The sequence below is a fragment of the Budorcas taxicolor genome, chromosome 25 (genome assembly GCF_023091745.1).
Source record: "Budorcas taxicolor isolate Tak-1 chromosome 25, Takin1.1, whole genome shotgun sequence".
NCBI lineage: Eukaryota > Metazoa > Chordata > Mammalia > Artiodactyla > Bovidae > Budorcas > Budorcas taxicolor.
This window is the reverse complement of record NC_068934.1, coordinates 19,073,987-19,101,038: the sequence shown is the minus strand read 5'-3', so window position 1 is coordinate 19,101,038 and position 27,052 is coordinate 19,073,987. Positions and strand designations below refer to the sequence as shown.

Genomic DNA, 27,052 nt, shown 5'->3' with positions numbered 1-27,052 from the left:
CAGACTTATATCCTCTACTTTATCTCCCACCACAGGAAAACCTTCTTTTACTATGCTTGGAGTTACTATACTTCACAAACTGCCAATTTGTGGCAACCTTGCATTACCAGATGATGGTTAACATATTTTAGTGATTAAAGTATTTTTCAATTAAGGTATGTACACTGTTTATTTGGAGAAGGCAATGGCACCCCACTCCAGTACTCTTGCCTGGCAAACCCCATGGACGGAAGAGCCTGGTAGGCTGCAGTCCATGGGGTCGCGAAGAGTCGGACACGACTGAGCGACTTCACTTTCACTTTTCACTTTCATGCATTGGAGAAGGAAATGGCAACCCACTCCAGTGTTCTTGCCTGGAGAATCCCAGGGACGAGGGACCTGGTGGGCTGCCGTCTCTGGGGTCACCCAGAGTTGGACATGACTGAAGTGACTTAGCAGCAGCAGCAGCAACACTGTTTATTTTAAAATAGATATCTACTTAATACACCACAGTATAGTGTAAACATAACTTTTATATTCACTTGGAAATCAGAAAAATTCACGTGATGCTCACTCTACTGGGGTAGTCAGAACTAAACCCACAGCATCTCCAAGGCATGCTTGTACTTAGATTTCATACAGTCTACACCAAATACCAGTAGTAATGGTCCACCATTAGCACATAATGTGCTCTTCCACACCTCTTGACTTTTTCTCTAGTTACTCTCTTTGCCTGTAAATCCTGTCTTTCCTTTTCCCTTCCCTTGCCACACCACCACACAAACCCTTTCCTTTATCCTTGTCAGGTCTCAGCTTAAAGGTCATCTCTTCTGTGAAGTCTTTTCTCATCTCTGCACTGGGGTGTTCACCTTCCCCTCTGTTCCCACATCCATGATAGTTATTGCCTACTTTCAGAGTTTATTTTTCTAAGCAGACTCAGTTCTAAGTGCAGGGATCATGTCCAACTTATCATGAATCCCCATCAGCTAAAAGCCAGGCATAAAACAGGTGCTCAGACACTAAGTGAAGAAAGGAACAAATGATCAGACACCTAACTCAACCTGGCAAGGAATCTAAGGAATCTGCCTAAGACATGCAAATTCTCTCCAGGGCAGGATTATATGTTTCATTTTGACCAGCTCTGACCTGAAGTACACAATCCTGTTTTAAAATGCTGTTCTGTGGTAGCTCAACACACTGGCCAAAAGATATTATGAAGTCCTAATGCCTCCAATAGACCCAATACAACCCTAAAGAAAAGCAGCTTTTGGCCGAGGTGGGAGCTAGGGAAGGAGAGGACAAAAAGGTCTAAAAAATCCAGGCCAGTTTTGCCTCTACTACACCACGTAGTCCAGGTTGTCAGCTTTCTCATCTGAAAAATGTAGACAATAAACTAGATGATCTCAAGTGCCCTTCCAGCTCCTACATTCCAAATGTCTATGAAAACAGAAAGATCAGCACGCTCAAAGCCCTGTAACTACATCTCTTCCTGACACAGTATCCCACAGTTTTAATAGGTACTTTATATATATCATCTCATATAATCACCACAATCCTGAGAATCAATTTTTACTTGGAGACTATGAAATTGAAATATGGACTTGTCTACAGTTATGGAAGTAATTTAAATTTTAAAAAATGTGGCTTCAGAGCCAAGGCCCTTTTCTACTACTTTACCCCCTCTAAACAATTTCAAGCTGCATCAAGAAAGCTTCCTCTGTTATGAAGAGGAGAAATAACATTAAAGAGTTAACCACATATAAGATACTAGAATATTTTCCTTAATTGTCATAATCCTACGGGATATATTATTACTACTGTCATTTTACAGATGAGGAAACTTAAAAGCAGTTAAATAATTTGCTCAAGCTTATACAGCTAGTAAGAGATGAATTTGAACCCAGGTCTGATTCCACAGGTTCTTCCCTTAGTATCTTAAGAGAACCATTTGTCTACATTCCAACTGCTAGGGTTTAAGCTATTTTTACATTTGGCAATTTTCCTTCCAGAAACAGATGCTTTGTGAAAGGGAAGGGCTTGCTATGGCCCAAATTAAGCATTCATTTATGACATAAGTCCATCTGTCTTACTCATAGCTAGAATGCACTGGACAGGTTGCAAGGCTTTAGAATTGCTTTCTGTTCCTAAATTTCTCCTGATCTAGTCAGTTAAAAGATTGTAGGGAAGAACACTTTTACATTATTTTTATGTTTTACTTAGGTTTTCCAGATCTAATATTTTTATATATTATTTCTATGATATGTTATTAATATGCCATATAATATATCCATCACAGGCACAGAATGTCAAAAGGAACCTTGGTAATGGAAACAAAGAGAGTGGTTCACACGATGAATAGTCTATAGAAAAGAACCCCTGGGAAATGAAATCACTTAACACTTGAACATATAAAGAATATCTGAGATTAGTTTCAAGAGGCTTATCATTTTGGCCTCAGCTTCAAATATTGAGTACTTGTTCCAGAGATCTAGGCCCATGTCCAGAGCTTAGAGTTCTGCTTCTGACATTACAGAGAACTCTTGAGAACTTCTTGGGAAACCTTTCCTTGGGTCTGCTTAGTCCTAGTACAGAGAATTTTTTAATGTGGCCCCCTCCAACAGCCCTGTCTAAACCAACTGGAAATACAGCCTACATACAAAAAGAGAAAGGTATTTTCCAGGACCACCCTTCAATTCATTCTTGGAGGAACCTCATTAAGAGTTGTTATTTTGTACATCTCAAACAACTTTTAGGTGTTAATCACAGATTTCAAAAGAAAACCATGACAGCAAGCAATAACAGCCACAAAATTACTACCAACTGTTAATAAAGCTTCAGTTTGAATCTTTAGTATTAATAACCCAATCAGGGACTTCCCTGGTGGTCCAGTGTCTAAGACTCTCTGCTCCCAATGCAGAGGCCCCGGGTCCCATCCCTGGTCAGGGAACTAGATCCTACATGCCACAACTAAGATCCAATGCAGACAAATAAATAAATAAATATTTTAAAAATAATAATAATCCATTCAACAACTCTAAGGGATAAATATTATTATGTACCCGTACTACAGGTTGATTTCCCACGTGGCTCAGATGATAAAGTACCTACCTGCAATGCGGGAGACCCAGGTTTGATCCCTGGGTCAGGAAAATCCGCTGGAGAAGGAAATGACAACCCACTCCAGTACATTTGCCTGGAAAATTCCATGGATGGAGGAGCCTGGTAGGCCACAGTCCATTGGGTCACAAAAAGTCAGACACGACTGAGCGATTTCACATTCACAGGTTAGATAATCGAGAGGAAGAAAGGTAGAGCCAAAGGTCACAAAGTCAGGGATGGTCAGTGGTAATAACCTCAAGGGCCCGACTCCAACATAGCTGCTTCTACGTGCACTGTGCCTTCCCTATATTGCAGACTAAGTGAATATGAATGGATGTCATTAAATGCAAATTTGTTTTAAAATGAGTTAAAAGAACTAACCAAATCAGTTCTACCAAAGGCATTAGTCTGAACATCTATAGGATGGGAGCCTTCAAACAGTACATTGGTGTCTGAGGACTTAGAACAACTAAAGAGCCAGTCCAGAAGTCGAGACAATATGTCAAATGCCAAACTCCATGCAACTATGTGTCATATGAACTTGGGCAAGTCCTTGACTCTCTGAGCACAAAAGTTAACACAGCTGTAGAGTGGAAAGGTCCCTGGAACCATAAAGAGCTACAATCTCACATCAGCCACTCCTAACTAGACCTTGGTTAAGTTATTTAAATTGAGTTACCTCAGTTTGCTGTCTACGAAGTATAACATTTATCTCCATGAAAAACTGGTATATTTCCAACCATCAAAGCTCCTAATATAATAAGTGAGCCAAAGAACTGATGGTCTAAAATTGCGGTGCTGGAAAAGACTCTTGAGAGTCCCCTGGACAGCAAGGAGATCAAACCGATCAATCCTAAAGGAAATCAACCCCAAATATTCATTGAATGGACTGATACTGAAGCTCCAATACTTTGGTCACCTGATGCAAAGAGCTGACTCAATGGAAAAGACCCCAATGATGGAAAAGATTGAAGGCAAAAGAAGAGGGCAGCAGAAGATGAGATGTTAGATAGCATCACCAACTCAATGGACATGAATCTGAGCACACTCTGGAAGACAGTGGAGGACAGAGGAGCCTGGTGTGCTGTAATCCGTGGGGTCGCAAAGAGTCAGACACAACTGACCGACTGAATAACAACAAATGTTATGCTTATTACTATTGTATTAGTACTCTTTGTTATTTCTACATTTATTACTATTATTATTTTAAGGATCAACTAAGATAAAGAGAATGCATGTGCTTTATAAAAGCTAAAGAGCTTTACAAACATGAATTATTATTAATAAAGGAAAGTGTCAAACAGTAGGATTTACCCACCCACTCATTAAGACAGAGAAATTGTGACTGAGGAAAAAGAATGAATCACCTGATTTCATGAAACCAAAGATCACAGACTTAACGAAATAAAGTGGAAAAAGAAGTCTGCAACCCCATCCATCCTAATATTAATATTAAGCCTATCTTTGGCTAATTCCATTTGACTTCCCGGTAGCATGGGAAATAAAGCTGACACTGCAAAATCCCAAGTTGCAGTACAGCTATCCAAGTTCCAGTACAAAGCATTGACTTTTTTTTTTAAGATTTATTTTTAAGAAGCCCCTCTCATGGGTTCAGCTGAGCCAATCTGAGCTCAAGGCAGTAAAACACTCCAAACTTGGAGAGATAAACACTGATGTAGTCCAGTTTTAAAATTAACTTAGCTAAACTCTTCCCAAGCTTGGAGAATTCCACTTTGGTTGTGAAAATGCAGCCAGAAAAAAATTCCAAACTAAATGCTGAAGAACTTCTTAGAATAAACCAAAGGCTCCAGATCCTAACCACAGGAACCAGACTTTCCCACATGGAATTCTACAACTCAGCACCACCTATCACAGGCCCTCAATTACAGCTTCTCACAATCATTTATGCATCCCTCCACGCACACACTAAAGCTATGTTGGAGGTCAGCATTAGGTAATGACTACAGACATTTTACCCATTGTCAGCTCAAGTCTCAACCACTAAGGCAGCCCACCGAGAACTCTTCTTTCTCTTCTCCAAATCCCCTTAGACTCCAAGACTGTGTGCCTGCTCAGTCGCTTCAGTTGTGTCCAACTTTTTGCAACCCTATCGACTATAGCCTGCCAGGCTCCTCTATGGAAATTTTGGCTCCAAAAGTATGGGTAGGACCCAAGCATCAGTATTTCAAAAAAGAACCATGAATGAGTCAGATGTGTAATCTGGGTTGGGAACAGTTAACAGATAGTATTCTGTGACGTGGTAGATACTTTACAAAGATTTAGTTTCACACTCATTCCTTCCACCTTCCAGCTGTAAGACCTTGATCAATTTACTTTTCTCTAAGCTTTAGCCTCTCCAACTGAAAATGAGTTGTTATAGATACCAGATCAAACAGGAAATGAGGTTTCCCTTTAAAAAAAATCATATTTCTGTAGCGTTTTACAGTTTAAAAAATGCTTTTACATTCACTACATGAAATGACAATAGCCTACTCATAATATGGGATGACTGGGAATTATAATTATTCCCACATTACAGTTAAGGATACAGGGATTAAAATAAACAGGTAAAAGGACATAAAAAAAAATCACAGATTTAATAAATGTTAGAGGTAGGACTCAATTCAGGTTCTCTAAATTCAATTCTAGCTCATTACTCTGTGTAACAGGTATAAAGTTTCAAATAATTTATGAAGAGCATACTACTGCAAAGACTGCCAACACTGCTATGGATCCTTCTAGGATTAAGTTAAGCACAAAGAGCAGGTCAACAAATGCCTATTGGTTGAATGAAATCAAGCTGAATAAAATTTCCAAACAAAGGGAAAAAAATTCATTTATTTCATTTTGATGTATGCATTAATTACAGCCATCTAATAGGGCTTCCCGGTGGCTCAGATGGTAAAGAATCTGCCTGTAATGCAAGGGACCTGGGTTCGATCCCTGGGTTGGGAAGATCCCTTGGAGGAGGGCATGACAACCCACTCCAGTATTCTGGCCTGGAGAATCCCGATGGACAGAGGAGCCTCGTGGGCTACAGTCCAAAGGGTCACAAAGAGTTGAACATGACTGAGTGACTAAGCACAGCACAGCAAAGTATTAACGCAAAGGAGTAAAATCTATGTGTTCAGGGTATGTATAGAAAATCCAAAACTAGGGAGTGAAAAAGAGGCCACTATATCATTTCACAAGAACTTCTCATAACTATATGCTTTCTACCTCTATGCTTTGAACTTCTGGAAAACTTATATGCTTTGATCTTGAGCTATGAGTTTTATTTTCAGACCAGATTTGGCCTAGGGTTACTCAACAAGGATTTCTAGAAGAACCTCTGCATCTACAGCTTTATTGCTGATCAAAATACTTCACAATGGCCTAGTTTTGTTTCCCATAATATACAACCTGATCTAACTTCATATTTATATCTCATTTATATAATTACAGGATTTCAAAACTGTAAGAGACTGTATTTCAACTTGTTTGACTGATTTTTTATTTTTTGATTACTTTTTACTGAATGAAAGATTACTTAAATTCTATAGTACTTTATGATTTTCAAATGTTTCACACACATGATTTCATATAATACCATAACAACCCTCTTCCCTCTTCCTTCTCCCTGCTATGGTATCATTAGTGTGGTCCCCATATCTGTGTGGCTGTAATATTTTAGATGAAGGTCCTTAAGTTCACAGACTATACCTGACCCAAACCAGGCAGCCAATTTATGGCAGAACCAAGACTATAACAATATCTAGATCTCTAGCTCCCCATTCAATACATAAGGTCATCCCCTCAGTTTCCAATGATGTCTAAATGGCTCCATCAGCTGTTTGTTTTTTTTTTTTTAAACAAGAGTTTTACTGAGATAAAATTCACATACTATAAAATTCACTCAGAGTGTAAAATTCAATCGGTCAATATGTTCGCAGAGCTGGAGAACCATCCCCACAATCAACTTTAGAACATTCTCATTACCCAAAAGGAAATCCCTGAGAAACTACTGTATGGCACAGAGAACTCTACTCACTGCTCTGTGGTGGCCATATGAGAAGGAAATCAAGAAAGAGGGCATATATGTGTATCTTTAGCTGATTCACTTTGTGTACAACAGAAACTAACACAACATTGTAAAGCAACTATACACCAATAAAAAGTAAAAAAGAAACTCCACACCTCTTAGCCATCACTCCCTAATCCCATTCACTGACTCCTACAACCCTAGGCAACACTCTTCTACTTTTTATCTATGAGTTTGCCTGAATAATTCATATAAACAGAATTATATAATATGTGGTCCTTTGGGACTGGTTTCTTTCACCAGTTTTCAGGGTTCACCCATCTTGTAGTATGAATCAGGGCTTCATTTCTTTGTTACCAAATATTATTTCTTTGTATAGATATATAACATTTTATTTACCCATTCATCCTCAATGAATATTTGAGCTGCTCCCACTTTTTGGCTATTATTAATAATGCCGCTATAAATATTCATGTACAAGTTTTTGTGTTGACATAATTTTTCATTTCTAGCTCATACGGGTAACTCTTTATGTATTTTTTATATAAGTTCCTTATCAGATATATGATTTGGGAATTTTTCTCCCACTCTGTGGGTTATCTTTTCACTTCCTTGAAGAAGCACAAAAATGTTAAATCCCAACCTTTCCTAGACACAGGAAACTAAAAGTCAAAGGAGTTAACTAACATACTTAAGGTTAGAGAGCTATTAAGTGATAAATCCAGGATTTGAACCAGGGCTACCTAAGTGAGAAGTTCATGATAACTATTTGCAGACAAAAGGGCAATTTTTTCAGCATGCCATAAAAACAAAGCCCTATAAACATGGCTGAGAACTTTACTTCATTTCAACAGCCACTTAAATATTTGGGTAGTCAAACCAAAGTCATTTATTCACGCGGACATCCAACCCTCTATTTCACTATCTTATTCATAGGATATCAGTGACTTCATTAGATACACTGTTAAAGTCCTGATTATTCTAAAAGATTTATTCATGAAGAGGAAATGAGCCCTGGCTGCACTACCTGGTTTGTGAGAACTTAGTTCCCCTACCTGGGATTGAACCCAGGCCTCCAATGAAAGTGTCAAGCCTTAACTGAAAGTGTCAAGCCTTAACCACTGGACTGCCAGGGAATCAGGGAATTCCCTAGCATTACTTCTTCTTAGTGAAGTCATGCTAAGTCCTACATTTTTTATCTCAGCTATTACTTGTCTTTCTTACTGATGTTTAATCCTTAAATCTGGGTTTAAGTCTAGGACATATGACTAAAGAAGGGGCAATCAAAAAATCTGGGAAGAAGACCTTCCAAATGAAACTAGTTTGGGGAGAAAAAATTTCCAAATGAAGACATTTCAATATTTCTTATATTTTGTGAGGTCATAAACAGTTATGAACTTAAAAAGCAAGCAAATTCAGATTGACTAAGATCTAATATATCAACAGCATAATTATTTTCCTCAAATTTTGCTCAGATATAATTAATAGAGTATAAGAATGGGTCTATTTTCTATTTGACTTCAGTCATTTCAGGAAAAAAGACAAAGAAACTATTTAATGAGAAAAAAAGGGGGATTAAAAGAACATTCAGTAAAAGAAGCAACAAATATTTTATTCAGGTTACAAAAAAAAATTTAAGTATACAAATGATGAGAAAGAAATGAAATACTGTACTTTTATCTCCAGGTAAGATGGCTCGGTAAAATCGGTCCTTTTTTTTCTTCTCCTCTGGGTTTGGTGGCAGAGGTTTGGAACCGTGGTTTAGGGTTCCAGCGTCTTTGCTGCCAGCTCCAATCATAGTGCTGGTATTTCTCATCGGAGGGGCTGGAGGTTTGTCTTGAATGTCTAGGCCGTTATTTGACATCGTCACCACCAGCAGCAGCTACTGGAATCAGAAAGAACATACCTCTTAATTATTTTTGAGCAAAAGGAAATACATTTTAGAAATTTTAGAAAAATCCAAATTTTACAACCCTTCCTCCAGGACTCACCTCAAGCCCTTCTACTACATTCCATGACCACTGCTGTCTTATTTAGTTCACCATATTCAAAGATGGAATACCTACTCAGTCCTAAGCACTGCTGAAAATTCACAAGGTTCTTGCTTTTCTCTTCATTCTCCTATCTAAGGCATTCGAAAGTACAAAAAAACCACAATAATGTGGTTTAAAAGGCAGAAATGTGGCCTAGCTAAACTGAGTATGAATCCATGTGCTATGTACAGGCTTTAGAGAAATTCCTTAATCACTTGGTTTCCATTTATACATTCACATGAAGATTAAATAAAAGTGCCAACAGCATTCCACATAGTGAGTTCTCTGCCAAGTCTTAATTTCATTGCCTTAGAAAAATCATTCCTTCTCTGGTAGGAACTGTATCACTATATCAAAGGTCAGTAATACTGCTGGCTTTGTAAATGGTTTTACTGAAACACTGTCCCATACATTCATTTACGTATTTTCTATGGCTTCTTTCATGTTCCAATGGCAAAGATGAGTAGCTGTAACAGACCTAAAATATTTAGGTTGTTCACAAATCTAAAATATGTGCTATTTGGTCCTTTACAGGAAAAGTTTGCTGACCTGTGACCTTTATCATCATCTCTCCAGGATCTCCTTCCACTAAAATTTGACCTTGTTCTAAATATATGATGATCAACGCATAACCATCTTATCCTATACAGCACTGAATTTACAGGCAATTTCTAATGCTTCTGAGAAATAGAAGGAATAAAATCTAAAAGAAAGCGGGGAAAATCCCCATCACATAGAATCAATAGTTTTAATGAAGATAGATGTTATTACCTTAAACAAATAGGCTTGACAATAGATATAAATATATCCAGAGTTAATAAAGTTTTTCATTATTCTTCCATACTACAATGGAAATTATATCTTTAACCATGACTATTTAGAATGTATGCTCCTTAGAGTCAAATACAACAGTGCTTTAGAAACTACAGTTGCTAATTTAAAAAAAAAAAAAAGCATAATAATCACCAAGAGCTTTTCAGAAATACAAATGTATTTGTTTGACCCCCATAAATTCTGATTTAGTATGGCTGGCCATAATTAAGGCCAAAATTTTATAATTTTAAAACTTAGTGATCCCAGTGACTGCCAGAATTGAATACCACTGCTTTAGAAGTCAATTACTTTAATACTATGGACAAAATTGATGAATTGTGGTACTGGAGAAGACTCTTGAGAGTACTTTGGACTGCAAAGAGATCAAACCAGTCAATCCTGAAGGAAATCAACCCTGAATATTTATCAGAAGGACTGATGCAGAAGCTGAATCTCCAATACTCTGGCCACCTGCTGAGAAGAGCGAACTCACTGGAAAAGACCCTGATGCTGGGAAAGATTAAGGGCAGGAGGAGAAGGGGGCGATAAAGGATGAAATGGTTAGATAACCAACTCGATGGACACAAACCTGAGCAAACTTCAGGAGACAGTGAAGGACAGGGAATCCTGGTGTGCTGCACTCCATGGGGTCACAAAGATTGGACACAACTTAGCGACTGAACAACAACAAATGCACAAATCTATAGTAGTCTTTTTAACGTTTTCTAATAAATGCAGAGCTAAATGATCCCTCACATCCATTTTTTCCCCAATCCTTTCTCCACATGTCATCAATGACCTTAAAACACTCACACTCTACTCAAAACCCTTCAGTAACATTCCAAAACAAAAGCTAAAGTTCCTCAGCTTGCTTTTGAAGGCCCTTCCATTATTTACCAGTTCTACCCATCAGCTTCATTCCCCACCACTACCATTCCCTCTAATTCCCCTTACATTCTAGCCATATCCTACTTCTCTAACTCCTTTAAATGTACTGCAGCTTTCACACTTTCATTCCTTTGCACATGCTGTTCCCTCTGCTTAGAATGCCAACTTTCCTATCCTCAAATTCACTCATCCTTCACCTGCTATTTCTTCCAAGAGGCCCTTTCGAAATGTTCTCATCTTCAAGAAGTTAAGGTCCCCTCCTCTGGACTCCCAAGGCAATAGGTATATTTCTAGGTTATCACATTTATTTTTACTATTATGTTATAATTATCTTCACCAGGAGCCAGAATGATACCCAGAGGTCAGGCACAATTTTGTCACCTTTGTAATCCAGAAGAGTCTAGTATAATATCTGACTTACAGTGGACTCAATAAATATTTTTATTAATCAAAAGTTTGACAGTGATATATACCTTGCCTTAAGGAGTTCAGTACAGATGAAATTTTAAGGTCCTTCACAGTCTGATAATGAACTGCCTCACAAACTAAGCCACCATACCTGAACACAGCTTACAGTCAAATTACACTTCAGAAATCTCTGTTCTCTTGAATTTATCAAGTAGTCTCTTACCCTCCTCTTGCCCCATCCCACTTCCCACCACCTAATGCTTCTTATCGATGATTTCTCTCTCTTCTGACTGATGGAAAACTTTACTCATCTTTTAAGGCCAAATTCAAACTTCGTCTATTTATATAATTCATCCTGACCTACCTCTGACAAACTAACTGCTCCTTACTTCTCTTTTTGAACAAAAGAAATCAAGTAGCAAGGACAAACTTGTTAATCTAGAGCAACTCTCTGGGTGGTACACTTTTTACCCATTTCTTCCAGTTTTATTTTGCAGATCTGCCTTCATTTTCCCTCCCAAACTCCAATGCAAGTCCCTCAGCTCCTCCAAAGAGAATTTCTACCGGCTCAGTTCTCAAGTGTACCTTCCCACTCCAGACTGCCAGTTCCAAAATTACACTCCCTGCAGCCACCTGATACCCTCAGCAGGCCCTTCTTTGCCTCTTAAGTCCTTCAGCCAAAAGCTTCATTGAATATAACTCCTTTTCAGGATCACAGCCCAGGAAAATGCCAAGAAAGGCTTCAGTCTTTCTGATAACGCTTTTCTTCATTTTTCAGTTCTTCCACTGTGTTTGCTGAAGCTGAAACTCCAATACTTTAGCCACCTGATGCGAAGAGCTGACTCATTTGAAAAGACCCTGATGCTGGGAAAGATTGAGGGCAGGAGGAGAAGAGCATGACAGAGGATGAGATGGTTGGATGGCATCATCAATTCAATGGACATGGGTTTGGGTGGACTCCAGGAATTGGTGATGGACAGGGAGGCCTGGCATGCTGCAGCTCATGGGGTCGCAAAGAGTCAAACACGACTGAGTGACTGAAGTGAAGTAAAGTGACTGTGTTTGGAAAACTCCTGGTGGTAGATCTCTACTTTCCAAAGTATTCTCATTTATTAAAACCTAAAATTTATTGTTGGAATACAACCTTTGAATCCTTTGTACAGTATTTTAGCCCATGTCATCTAGCCCATACTTGAAAACCTCCAGTGATAAGAAATCTATAGTCTCACAAGTCAGCCTATTCTATCATCAGTGATCTCATTTAGAGAGTTTTCATTTATATTAAGTTTTTATCTTCTCACACTGAATTGCAATTATTTGTTTATACATTCACCTCTCCCTACAATTCTCATCCCTGACAGACTTAAGATTATAAACTCAAGAACAAACTTCAGTCATTTCACAATCCCCAATACCAGTCCTGGCACAGAACAGGTAATCAGTAAAGACTTGGTGAACAAATGAACAAACAAGTGACCAAATAAAATAATAACAAATGAACAAATAAACACTACTTGCACCTATTATTCCTAAATCCTATCTCAGGGCAAGTCAGAAAGGCCTACTGCCTCTTACTCAGACAGAAATTTAGGTACCTGAAATCATCTCTCAAGACTCCCCCAAAATCTATTTTCTCAATGCTAAACATTGCCAGTACTTTCAACAACACTCACAGAACACAAGTTTGTGCTTTTTTGAACCTTCCCTTTGCACTTACTTGGACTAAGTACTTCTGTACTACTTTTCAGTTTCTCTGAAGCCCTCCAAACAGTCCTTTCCTGTGGCTTCTCCACAAGTCTTTACTCTCTTTACACTTCATAGATCCATTCACAGGTCATTTTGTTCATCTACACCTAGCACAATAATCAGAACATTTTAATAATCAGAACATCAGAACCTAGCATAGTAATCATAACCTACACTATCATAAACTCTGTTTATAGGAAAACAAGTCCAAAATTTCAATCCTGAGAGGAAAAAGAATTACACTTGACTCTTGAATATCATGACCAAATATATCATAAATCTTCTAGCAATCTCTGCAGGTCAAAGATTTGGGAAGATGACAAACCAATGCCTTCTGACAAGCTGCAAGATAAAGCTAAACCCAAGGCCAACATTAAGAATAAGAGTTCAGATAGCATCACTTATCTATCATAGATGACAGACAGAGAGAAAGACAGAACGACCATGTTTTACCAATGCTCCAGAGCCTCAGAGAGTCTAATAATTTATAAGCAACTAATTATACTGAAGTATTAATTATTAATCAACTGAATGACTCTATAATAAATGCAGGTTCACTGTAAGGTTTCAAAAGGGCCACTGGCAGGGTGATAGAGTAAAAAGATGACTGGAGTTAAAATCAGATGAAATTTAAGTCCTGGCTCTGCTTTTCACTAGCTATAGTTCTAATAGAAGCCTCTATATCTATGAGCTGCAAACTGTTGTTTCCCTTGAGCAGTCTCACGACAGATATGGGTCAAGAGGCAACCAAGGAGAAGGAATGATTTATGTCTGTTTTTCTGTAAAAAGCATATAAAAACATATTCATGCATGCTCAGTTGTGTCTGACTTTATGACCCCAGGGACTGTAGCCCGCCAGGCTCTGCTGTCCATGGAATTTCCCAGGCAAGAATACTGAAGTGGGTTGTCATCTTCTACTCCAGGGGATCTTCCCATCCCAGGGATCGAACCTGCATCTCCTGCATCTCTTGCATTGGCAGGCAGATTCTTTACCACTGCACCACCTGGGAAGCTCAATCAAGCATGCTATAAAAAGCATGAAGATATAGTGCTGAAGTAGACAAAAGGGAAAGAAAACACTTTTCAAGTAGCCACCACGTGCAAGTATACTTTCAGTCAGTTCAGTCGTTCAGTCATGTCTGACTCTTGGCGACCCCATGAATCACAGCACGCCAGGCCTCCCTGTCCATCACCAACTCCCAGAGTTCACTCAAACTCACGTTCATCAAGTCGGTGATGCCATCCAGCCATCTCATCCTCTGTCGTCCCCTTCTCCTCCTGCCCTCAATCCCTCCCAGCATCACAGTCTTTTCCAAAGAGTCAACTCTTCACATGAGGTGGCCAAAGTACTGGAGTTTCAGCTTTAGCATCAGTCCTTCCAAAGAACATCCAGGACTGATCTCCTTTAGAATGGACTGGTTGGATCTCCTTGCAGTTCAAGGGACTCTCAAGAGTCTTCTCCAACACCAAAGTTCAAAAGCGTCAATTCTTCAGTGTTCAGCTTTCTTCACAGTCCAACTCTCACATCCATACATGACTACTGGAAAAACTATAGCCTTGACTAGACAGACCTTTACATACTAAATAAAACCAGACGAATTCAGACGAATGTGCTCAGCAACAACCACTTCTTTCTACTTTATCACATCTGGATTCCACAGCCACTAGTATAATACACAGTCAAGATAATCAAAGATTTTAAGATACCCATAATATCAAAGCCAGAAAAAATCTTAAAGGTCATCTAATTTGATCCCCTTACACAACAGGTAAGAATACAGAAGTCCAAAAAGCACAGAGAAATTGCCTAAGACTACACAGAAATTTAAAAGTGAGGACTGGAACCCAAGTCTTCAGACACGCTGCCAAAGAATTTTCCAACTATACTTGAGGTAATTCTAGCCCCTCTGTACCTTCACTGACCTGAACTATGCTACTCCTGATTTACATTTAGATCAGTCAAATCTAGCCAGTGGCAAATATAGAAATATATAAACACATTTAGGCTGGACTTGAGATTGATATTTACTAAATGTCTGCCATGAGGTAAGCAACAAAAAAGATAAAATAATTTCCTGTTCCTCAAGTAAGTCAAGTGAAAGTTAAGTACACCTTTTACTGCAGCTGTAGGTTCTTCATTCAAGTATAATTCAAACAAATAATTTTTAATGTGTACTTACTTATAAGGTTCTATGCCAGAAACCAGGGATATAGAGATTATATAAATGAGTAGGGGCTTAGGGAAATTCCCTGGTGGTCCAGTGGTTAGGACCCTGTGCTGCCACTGCAGGGAGCCCAGGTTAGAACCCTGGTCAGGGAACTAAGATCTTGCATGCTATGCAGCGCAACCAAAAAAAAAAGAGTAGGGGCTTAAAGAATAAATGGGTCAGATAGTAGTCTTTGACTCTAGACTATGAGAATTCGCTTGGGGCTTTTTAAAATACCAGATGAAGTACTTAAGAGAGGAAGTATGCTAATGCCCGCAATTTACTTTGAAATGCATTTTTTAAAAATAAGATACATTAATGGCTGACCATAGGGATGTGATATAATATACATGTTAATATATAATGGAAGTGATAAAGCAAGTTAACATGAAAATATTAATGACATAAGAATCTATATGGTGATTATATAGGCATTCACTATGAAATTCTTTCAACTTTGCTGTATGTTTCAGATTTTCCTTAAAAAGGGAGGGAGGGGTGGATACCACTGCTTGAACTCTGATTTTAATTGGTCTGGGATAGGCCCAGACACTGAAATATTACCTTGACCAAGGAAAACAGACAATAAATAAATAGAATGATTTTGATAGAGAACAATGATGGCAAGTACACTCCAGACCATAGGAATAACATAAGTGTGAGAGTATGGCGTTGTAGAATGTAACATGAAAGTGAAAAAAATAGGACACAGCAGAGAGGGCCTTTTATTTTCTATAACGCATATAGCTATAGTCAGAAAAACGGTCCCTTCTAAGCAGTTCTAGATCTGTACAATGAAGCTCCATGTTAAAAATAAAAGATGACATGGTTGATTAAGAAAAGACTGAGAGATGACAATGAGAAAGCAGATATGGTCTGGAGGAGGGGACCAGCTGCTATTTGTCTGTACTGAGGACTCTGTGGTGCCTTGAGCTCACACAATGGGACTTGGAGCTTAGGAGAGGCCTCTAAATGCCTAAACAAAGTTGCCAAAATTCTTTAAAAGTATCCCCATAGAAGCTCCTGGACTAACTGTCTTTACAAACAGGGTTTCAGACATCACTCAGGTCTGATATTTTAATTACTAACATTAGTGGAATTTACAAGAAAACCTGGAAATCTGGTTGGTATTCTTTTCCTCATTCAGTCATGCAAACATTTATTCATCTCCTACTTTTTGTCAAGCTGTGTTAGGTGCTGGGGGATAAAATAGTGAATAACTCAGAAGAAAAATCTCAGAGATGCTGCCAGTCACCCAGGGTCACACAGCTAGTGGGCAACAGAGCCAGGGACCTGAAATGAAATCTGTGTGACTATAGAATCACCTCTCTTTCCACGGTACCATACCTTACTGTTCACTCAAGAGGCAAAGGAATGGACTACATAACCTCTAATAATACCGCAGGCCATTATTTAAATGAAGATGGGAAAGGAAAAAAGAAATAAAACCTATCTCATATATTAATCACATTTTTCAGTTCCAATAACTTAGAGCTGCTGAGACTTGCATGACCAGCTCTCCACCCAAGACTGGGGAGTGCATGCCCTTGACACCTGGTTATGAGAATCTGATCTTTAATTAAATCGTGCCAGGAGGTTTTCTTTGGCAGGAGCCTGGAATGTTGCAGTCTTGAATTTGCTGAGGGATGTCCTTCTGACAAGTCAAAGACATTCCCGCTATGCAGCCTCCAGTCACTTGCACTGGTTTAGCAACAAGAAAGCAAGTGCTGAGATAGCAGGGAGGGAGGAAAACTGGAAGCTGGTTCTCGGCACAGAAAAACTACTTTAATTTCTGACCCCCAGTTTCCTCTTTGGTAAAATACAAGTAAGATTGTCTTTTTCACAGACTTATTATGAGAATTTAAAAGCATATATAAAGTCCCCAGCATGCTGTCTGACACAAAATAGATATTCAATAAATACCTTTTATCTCCAATTACCGAACCAGTTTCATCTCTTTTACGGCTAAACTTCTCATTCCAGCCCAATATGATTTCATGCTCTTGCCTCTGCCCACACTGTTCTCTCTGCCTAAAACATCCCAACTTGTCTGCCAAGAAAATTCCTACTCATTCTTCAACACCCAGCTTGACTCACTTCCTCTACGAAACCTTCACACAGCCCTCCTATTTCTACCTTGCCCCCAATTTATAGCATTTTATACATAATTCCGTGCAGCAGGTTCCATATTTCATGATATTAATCTCACCAGTCCATGAACAAGCCCTGGAACAAAACTAAGTACGACTAATGTCTATGTCCCCAAGACAGCACAGACCTGGCACAATTAGGTAACTAGTAATGGTTCACTGACTTAGGTAGCCTGGTTTAGAGAAGAAAAACACAGGGGCTGGAAGTATCTTATAAAGTCAGCTAATTCAAAATTTTTATTTTATAGTTCTAATATGAAACCCATGGGGTATGCAACTTACCTAAGATCATTCAATCAAACAGTGCAAAGGACATGACTAGCCTGATTATTCAGATTCTCTTAAAAATACTTTTTCCACTAATTATAACTTGAGACAGAATGAACAAAGAGCTGTACCTGGAAAACATGGAAAAAATTGTACCTGTAAAGCAAAATGGAAAAAGCAGAGAGATCCGGAGTCAAAGATTTAACTTACGCTGACCTATACCTTCACCCACCCCTCACCCTACCAATAATACCACACATCTTCCACACTCCTATCACCCCTGCAGATGACTTGCAGAAATCAACACCAAAGGTCTTATAATCCTCTTCTATCATCTTGGGCAATTCCTGACCTGCATCTCCAATGCAGGAGACAGAAGAGACGTGGGTTCAATCCCTGGGTCAGGAAGATCCCCTGGAGCAGAGGATGGCAACCCACTCCAGTATCCTTGCTTGGAGAATCCCATGGAGAGGGGAGCCTGGAGGCCTATAGTCCACAGGGTCACAAAGAGTCAGACACAACTGAAGCGACTTACCATGCACACAGCCCAAGTTAACCATTATTCTCATGATCACACCCTAGACTTTATCCCCAAAATGTTCATTGACTGATATCTAGAGTGAATCATCCAAACAAAACCTCCTATTCATGTAGCTCACCTGTTCAAGAACTTCCAAAAGCATTCCTAGACTTTATTTTGAGCTTCAATCCACTATCAGTTAGTCCCTACTGCCATCACTTCCTTTTTCCCTAAACATAAATCACTTAAACATCAAAAAACATCAACTCTCTAAAACTCAAAAACAAAAACATGAACAACCCAATTCAAATATGGGCTAAGGATTTGGACAGACATTTCTCCAAAGAAGATAAATGCATATAAGCCAATAAGCACATAAAAAGGTGCTTAATATCACTAATATTTAGGGAAATGCAAGCCAAAACCACAATGAGATACCATTAGGATGGCTACTATCAAAAAAACAAAACAAAACAGAAAATAACAAGTGTTGATGAGGATGTGGAGAAACTGGAACCTTTATGCATTGCTGGTAGAAATATAAGATGGTATAGCCACTATGGAAAATAGTAAACAGTTCCTAAAAAAATTAAAATATTATAGAATTACCATATGATTCAGCAATTTTAATTCTTGGGTATATATCCAAAAATATTGAAAGCTGAGTCTGGAAAAGCTATGTGTACACTCATGTTCATAATAGAATTATTTACAATAGTTAAAATGTGGAAGCAACTCAAGTGTTCATTGACAGATAATGGATAAGCAAAATGTGGTATGGAATGGAATATTATTCAGAAAATGAAGGAAATTCTACAACATGCTACAACATTGATGAACCTCGAGGATTTTATGCTCAATAAAATAAGTCAATCACAAAAAGACAAATATTGTATAATTCCATTTACATGAGGTACTTAGAGTACTCAAAATTATAAAGACAGAAAGTATAATGGTGTTGACTAGGGACTGGGGAAAGGAAAGAATGAGAAGTTGTTGTTTAACAGGATAGAGTTTCAGTCTTACAAGATAAAAAGAGCTACGGGGATGGATGGTAGTGACGCTGTGCTGTGCTGTGCTTAGTCACTCAGTCGTGTCTGACTCTTTTCAACCTCAAGGACTGTAGCCCACCAGGATTCCTCAGTCCATGGGGATTCTCCAGGCAAGGATACTGGAGTGGGTCGCCATGCCCTCCTCCAGGCAACCTTTCCAACCCAGGGATCAAACCCAGGTCTCCCGCGTTGCAGGCAGATTCTTTACAGTCTGAGCTACCAGGGAAGCCCAAGAATACTGGAATGGGTAGTCTATCCCTTCTCCAGGGCATCTTCCTGACCCAGGAATCAAACCTGGGTCTCCTGAATTGCAGGCAGATTCTTTACTGGCTGAGCTACCAGGAAAGTTCCATGGTGGTGATGGTTGTACAATAATGTATTTTTAACACCACTGAATGGTACACTTCAAAGTTATTAAGATGGTAAACTTTATATTATGTGCATTTACCACAATAAAAAATAAAAAAGTAAGGAGAATTAGAATTTTCATCTAATAAATACACTATAATGTGCCGAAAGTGCACAGTGGTATCAACAGTCATACTACCCCATTAATCCAGGGTAAAGATCAGTAAAATGAGACTTAAGATATTAACTGTGGACACTGGATAACTGACGCTCAGTAAAATTTGTAGGATAATAAGATGGCTTATAATAGAATTTCTCTGCACATGTATATACTAAACCACCCTGATCAAAAAACAAGAACAATCTACCCCCTTGCCTCCTCTTCCTTTTCAAAATTCAAGTGGCAAAATCCCAACTTCAGGATAGTTGAGCTTAACTCTCTCCAAACTGCCTCTATACTAAAAGAGCTGAGTATCCTAGAGACCACTACCTGGTTGACTGCTTTAGCTTGAAAATTATGATGCTCTTCCTACTTAAGATTGCTGCTGCTGCTGCTGCTGCTGCTAAATCATCAATTGGGATGCTCATCCACCCCTTCCCTCAGGCAATGATCCAACTTTCAATGAGAAAACCGAAATGTGCTCAGGAGACCCTCTCACCTGGAATGTTCTCCTTCAGCAGCTACATTAACCTCCCTCTCTCTCTCTCACACACACACACAAACATATTCAGTCATTCAGCAAATATTAATACTCATTTAGCATCTATAATGTACCAATTCTAATCTAGCTGAATAGAACAAAGTCACTGTGTCCGTGGACTTTATGGATTGATTAGTAAGAGAAGCGAAGAAATAAATAAATAAATATACAATGTCAAGTCCATAATGAAAATTAAACAGTAGTTCATGTGAATATAAACGGACAGCGATGGGGGTGGTACATACAATAATGATCAGGACAGGATTCTCTGAGGAAAAGACACAAGACATGGATGAAATGCAACAGCAAATCACAGTAATATATGGAAGCATTTTAAGCAAAGAGAGCAGTAAGCACAAATGTCCTAGATAAGAATATTTGGGGCATACAGAATAGCAAAAAGGCCAGCAATACAGAAGTTGAGTGAACAAGGAGAAATGTGGTTAACAGTTTAAGAGTAGAGATGTAGCCAGAGGTCAGAATATGCTGGACCTTACAGGCCACAATAAATTTGGATTTTGTAGCAAGTGTGCAAAGACACTCAAGGATTGATTTATGTTTTGAATAAACCACTAGGGCTGCACAGTACTGACTGCAGAGGAGCAAAGGAAAAGCAGAGAAACAATTAAGTTATCACAATAATTCATATGAGAACTGATGGTGGCTTAAATGGATCGCAGTAGGCAGAGAGTACTTTGAAGGTAGAGCCAAATGACTTATTTAGAGACTAAATATACAGTGTAAGAAAAAAAGGAAAAACCAAGATCTCTAAACTTTTGGCCTGAGCTAGAATACTGGATGAATATAAACATGCTATGCATCTCCTATTCAAAGACACACACACACACATCCCTTAACATTCACATACTCCTCCAAACACTATTTATTTCTTTGTTCCCCTTCATAACAGAGCTTCTCAAAAGAACTGTCTACTTATACTATCTCCACTTCCTCCCCTTCTGTTTGTCAACTAACACCCTACTACTTGGCCAAAAGTAGTCTTGTCAAGCCTCCTTGTCAATCATCTCCATGTTGCCAATCAAACGGTCGGTACTCTGTCCTCATCTTGCTCAACCTCCCAACAGTATTCAGTGTAACTGACCTCCCTTCTCTTTCAAATGCTCTACTTTCCTGGCTTCTGGGAAAGCACGTTCACCTAACTTTCCCTCTATATTTCTGTCCATTCCTATCTCCTTTGTAGACTCTTCCTTCACTAGCTATCCTACACATGTCCCAGGCTAGGAAGCTCCTTTCCTCACACTACACTCTGTCCTAGATGTTCATCCATTCCCATGACTTAACATATCATCTATATGTTGATGAAACCCAAGTTTTTATCTTTAGTCCCAAAGCTTTTTCAGACCAATAACTATCTGTTAGATCAGCAGTCTCCAACCTTTTTGGTGCCAGAGACGGGTTTCACAGAAGACTATTTTTCCACAGACAGGGTGGGGGTGCAGAGCGGGGATGGGGAGGTTCAGTTCAGGTGCTAATGCAAGTGATGATTCAGGCAATGTAAGTGATGGAGATGGGCAGACGAAGTCTCACTTGCTTGCCTCCCGCTGTGTGGCACAGTTACGAACTTGGGCCCAAGAGTTGGGCGACACTCTTTTAAATATTTTGCCTGCATGTCTCAGTTCAGTTCAGTTCAGTCGCTCAGTCATGTCCGACTCTTTGCGACCCCATGAATCACAGCACGCCAGGCCTCCTTGTCCATCACCATCTCCCAGAGTTCAATCAAACTCACGTTCATCGAGTCGGTGATGCCATCCAGCCATCTCATCCTCTGTCGTCCCCTTCTCCTCCTGCCCCCAATCCCTCCCAGCATCACAGTCTTTTCCAATGAATCAACTCTTCACATCAGGTGGCCAAAGTACTGGAGTTTCAGCTTTAGCATCAGTCCTTCCAGTGAACACCCAGGACTGATTTCCTTTAGGATGGACTGGTTGGATCTCCTTGCAGTCCAAGGGACTCTCAAGAGTCTTCTCCAACACCACAGTTCAAAAGCATCAATTCTTCGGCACTCAGCTTTCTTCATAAGTACCCTAAAGCTAATTTCAACAAATGGAATTCTGGGTTTTTACAACATCTGTAATGAATCTTAATTATATTTGCTTACTTATTATACATCTCTCTCACTAAACAGTAAGCTTCACAAAGGAGCAACTCTGTCGTATTTATCAATGTATACATAGAAATTAAATAGGGCTTAATAACAGTAAACACCAAGATCTACTAGACCTTCTCTGTCTAGTAATAATTCACATGCTAACAGGAGAGACAGATACATAAACCCCAATGACAGTACAACATGGTAAGTGCCACTATGAGTAACAAGAGGATGCACATGAATCCAAAAAAGGGGCTGTTAGAACTATACTCAATATTTTGTAATACTGATAAGGGAAAAGAAGCTGAAATATATATATATATATATATATATATATATATATATATATATATATATAAAATTACATCACTTCACTGTACACCTGAAACTAACACAACATTGTAAATCAACCACACTTCAATGAAAAAAAATAAAAATAGAAGCCCTTAACAGCCTAGGAGTCAGGGAAGACTTTCTTAAGAAGGTAACTTCAAAGGTATTTCTGCAGGATAAAAGTAAGTATAGCTATAAAGTACCTACTATATACTTTCCTTTTTTATATATAATTATTTTAAACTTTATAACTCAAGATATTTAAAAATATCTTCTATTTTATATATGAATACTAGAAAGATTAAAAACCAACTACTTAGTAGGTGAACTGAGGTCAGTTTAGTTTTAATCCCTTTCCCCCTTCCTTCTTTTGTTTTGTTTTTTTGCTATAGCACAAGGTATCACTAAAAATACTTCTCATGCTTGCCACCTACCATTTGTTTGACCTTAAAGAAAACACTGTGTTTCTCAGGTGGTGCTAGTGGTAAAGGACCTGCCTGCCAACGCAGGAGACATAAGAGATGTGCCTTCAATCCTTGAATCAAGAGGATCCCCTGGTGGAAGACCTGGCACCCCACTCCAGTATTTCTGCCTGGAGAATCCCATGGACAGAGGAGCCTGGCCAGCTACCGTCTCCAGGGTTACAAAGAGTCAGACACGACTGAAGCAACTTAGCACACACGCACACAAAGAAAACACTAAACCTCTCAACCTCAGTTTTCAATAAAGGGCTCAATTACCAGTCTCTAAAGCAAAGCATCCTCTTCCTAGCCCCTTTCTTTCATTATTAAGGATTGAGGCTCAGTTTTAAACTAGTCAGTGAACAACCCTTGGCATTTCCTCCAGGCTGCAACATCTGAGCATTTTTCATGGCTGAAAATACACTTAGGAACAATCACAGTAACATCTATGCAGCACTTCACAGTTTACAAAGTCTTTTCACACATTTATTATTTCATTTGATCCTTACCAACACTATCAGTTATTAAATACCTATTTTACAGAGGCCAATGGAAATAAAATGCTTCACCTAGCTCCATTTGGTCTCTTGGCTCTACAGTCTGCCAGAAATTGAATTAAGAAATTGGAGGGGTGCAGAAGGGGACGGGAGCACAAATGACTCATACAGGGAGCTCAGCATCAAGTCCCCCAAGTGGCCCAGAGCCAGGAGAAGTTAACAAAGAAAAAGTGTATTTCTCTTCCAAAATAATGAGCATTTGGCCATGGCACAGTGACCTATCACAGGAGTCTGTTCTTTTTTCATATCAGCAGCACCTAGAGTCTAGCCTCACAGACAGGCAGAAAGGAAAACATAAGAAAACCCTCTGTACACTGTATGTACACACAGAGTCAGAAGATAATGTGGTATAAAAGCACAGGTATCACCTTTAGAGAAGACCTGAGTTTAGGGTCTAGCTCTGCCACTTACTGAATCAAAAGTCCCCTCCTCTGCATTATTATAGTTCCTTGTGTTTCTCTTACATCACATGTCATTATCACATGAGGTTTCAGATACCCACTCTTAGACCTGCACTGGAAGTCAGCAACTTAGTTCAATTTCCATTTTTGCATCCCCAACACCTGGTACCAAAACTAACATAGATGGTTCAGAGAAGGTTTAAGGATGAACAGATATCATATTCAAAGCTTTTTGTATGTAAGCACACTGTCTAGACAGTAAGTATATGTATAATAGCAATCTTGCCTTGTTATCTCTGCTTTCCCTCTCACTGTCCCAGACTGAGGACACTCCTGAAAAAAAGTTTACTGAGGAGAAAACAAGCCCAAAAACCTAGTTTTCAGAGAGAAAGAAAATGAATGTATATAGTCCTCTTTCCCAGACTACAGTGTTTCCCAATACAGCAATCTCTAGCCCTAAACAACCCCTATCTTATCCAGGCCACTCTTCTTCAAAAGACCACTGTTCTTCTCCCTCAGGATTCCTCCTTCTCTCCCTCCAACCCACTCCTGCTATCCTCCTCTTCTTTCCTAGGTTCACAGGTCTGCCTCCCTTCCTTCAGGTCAGCAAAGCTTCTAAGCTGCTAAAGAGTCTTTGTGTGTCTCCTAGTTGCTCACCATTTCCCTGGTGGCTCAGATGGTAAAGCATCTGCCTACAATGAGGGAGACTGCAGTTCAATCCCTGGGTCAGGAAGATCCCCTAGAGAAGGAAATAGCAACCCACTCCAGTACTCTTGCCTGGAAAATCCCATGGACGGAGGAGCCTGGTAGGCTACAGTCCATGGGGTCACAAAGAGTGGGACATGACTGAGCAACTTCACTTTAGTTGCTCATCTCACTAAAGGAAGTTAGAGCCTCCAGAAAACTCTTGCCCTTCTCCCATCCCAGTTCCTAAGTCCTCCCCGTCCCATCTGGCTTACTCATTCTGCCTCTGGGAAATGAGGTGGGGGACAAATCCAAGAAGAAAGACTACTTACTGTTGGGCCCAAAGCAAGGCAAAGAGGCAGTAAGGAGAGACTGGAGCTTGGGGAAGATAGATTCGTGGTGAAAGGCAAAAGTAAGGGAGGGAATAGTGTTTGGATTTCACTAACACCATAGCAAGTCCCTGCAAACCAGTAACCTGCCAAGAATGAGAAAGCTGGACCAAAAGGAAAAGAGAAGAAAGCCTAACCAAGAAGAGAAAGATGCAAGAGAAAAACTGGCTATGGAGGGGAAAGAACTAGAAAGGGAAAGTACGAGAGAAAGGGGAGCAGGAAAAAGAAAATGGGAATGGGAGAAAAAGTGGGTAGGGCACAGGATAGGAAAAATGATCAGGAGTAGGAAGTAGAAAGGCAAGTGGTGAGAAGATAAGGTGGTAGAGTCATAGAAAAACTGGGGGAAGAAGGGAGTCCAAAATCATCAAGGTAGGTTAGTATCAGCCTGACATGTGTTTCTTGGTGCCAGATGATCATGATTAAGACATTACACAGTCTCAAGGTCTGTCATTAGCTCGACATTCTAAGGAGAAAGTTCCAGAGAAGACAGCTACGATTAAAGCAGCTTTATGCCCAAGTATCAAAGAATCGGCCAATTTGGAAAAAAAACTATTAATATACCTTGACCTGCTTCTTCCCAGCTCTGTCTCCCTACGACCAATATACCTACACTCAATACTTTAAAAATCACCATTCTTAACTTCTGCCTTGTCCATGAAGTCAGAGTCCTGAGCAGCCCAGTAAGATGCCATTCAGAAGACTGGATGGAAGAAAAGGTACCAAAATCTGTTTCCCAAGTTTGCCTATCTCCTACAGTGTTGAGGGGGACATTTCTGCAGTCTACTCTAGGGCTTTTACCAACTTGCCTGTCCAAAAGGCAGTTTGGCAGTCTGAAAATGCCAGTCACAAACAAAATGTCAAGCCCTTCGCTGCACAGATAAGGAAACTGAGGCCCACAAACTCAGTAGGCAAGATGCTTTATCATCTGAGCCACCCGGGAAGTCCTTAAAGGCTGCCTAAACAGGACTAATTCCCCTTCACCCCAGGTCTCTCATCTCTCAGTTCACTCCACCTCTTAACAAGTCATTTATAATACACTGCCCCTCCTCAGCACCAGAGAGAAAAGCCCCCTCGGTCCGGCAGGACAGCAGCTAATCCAAAGCAGGCGGAAGCATCACCCCAGCCGCCAAGCAGAAGGGTGCTTGCAAAGGAGCAAGGATCCTCAGGCAGAGCAAGTTCCCCAAAACCAGCTTCCCCTTCAGAGCCTTCCCTACCCAGGGCTCTGGTTCCAGCCCTGGCCTAGCCCTGGGTGGGCTCATCTGAGCATTCCACCATAAACCCGTTCTATTACTTAGGAGACCCTAAGTCTACCGGACCCGCGTCACCACTCCCCGGAAACCAGCAGAGCCGTCCCCCCTCCCCAGCACCGCCCAGCTAAGATGCCCCAGGGTGGGCCAGTATTACCTGGTCGGGGGAGCCGGCCCCGGCATCTCTGCCTGCGGTTTCTGTCGCAGAGCCGCACCTCTCCCACGCCTGGTCGGCCCGCGACACCCAGGCTCCACCCGGGCAGCTATACTTGGCTAGGGCCGGGCTCGCAGCAGCTCAGCCGCCGGAGCTCTGGCTCCGGGGTGCAGCACACTCCCGCCCTCACAGGGCGCAGCAGAGGCTCCGCTCCAGGGTTGGCGAAGCAGAAGGGGCGGGGAAACAAGGGAGGGAAGGAGGCGGGAGAAAACCCGCTTCTCCTTTCAGTAAAGGAGCTCTGAGGGAAAGGGGAAAAACTACTACCTTCCCATCCCCTCCGCTATTCTCCTCCACCTAGTCTTCAGCAGTGGGTACTTCTCAGTGAATCCAGGCTTTCCCGGGACTGTCTGAGCTTCCTGGGTGGGCCCCAGAGTCAAGAAAGAGAACCAGGGCTCTTCTGTGCCTTTGCTTCTCCAGCTGGGTC

The 27,052-nt window shown here is 40.1% G+C and overlaps 1 protein-coding gene and 1 non-coding gene across 2 annotated transcripts in view; one reads left to right on the top strand and one right to left on the bottom strand.

The window, feature by feature from the left end:
* Nucleotides 1–26,746, bottom strand: part of PAK1 (p21 (RAC1) activated kinase 1) — a 96,008-nt gene extending 69,262 nt beyond the window's left edge. Inside the window, exons 1-2 of the mRNA XM_052661600.1 lie at nucleotides 26,572–26,746; nucleotides 8,774–8,984 (exon numbers count right to left, since the gene is read on the bottom strand). Coding sequence (XP_052517560.1) covers nucleotides 8,774–8,963 — 190 coding nt within the window. The 5' untranslated portion in view covers nucleotides 8,964–8,984; nucleotides 26,572–26,746. The remainder of the gene's footprint in view (nucleotides 1–8,773; nucleotides 8,985–26,571) is intronic.
* TRNAG-GCC (transfer RNA glycine (anticodon GCC)) lies at nucleotides 15,235–15,307 on the top strand. The gene has a single exon. It is a non-coding gene; the product is annotated as a tRNA-Gly (tRNA).
* Nucleotides 26,747–27,052: the final 306 nt, after the last annotated feature.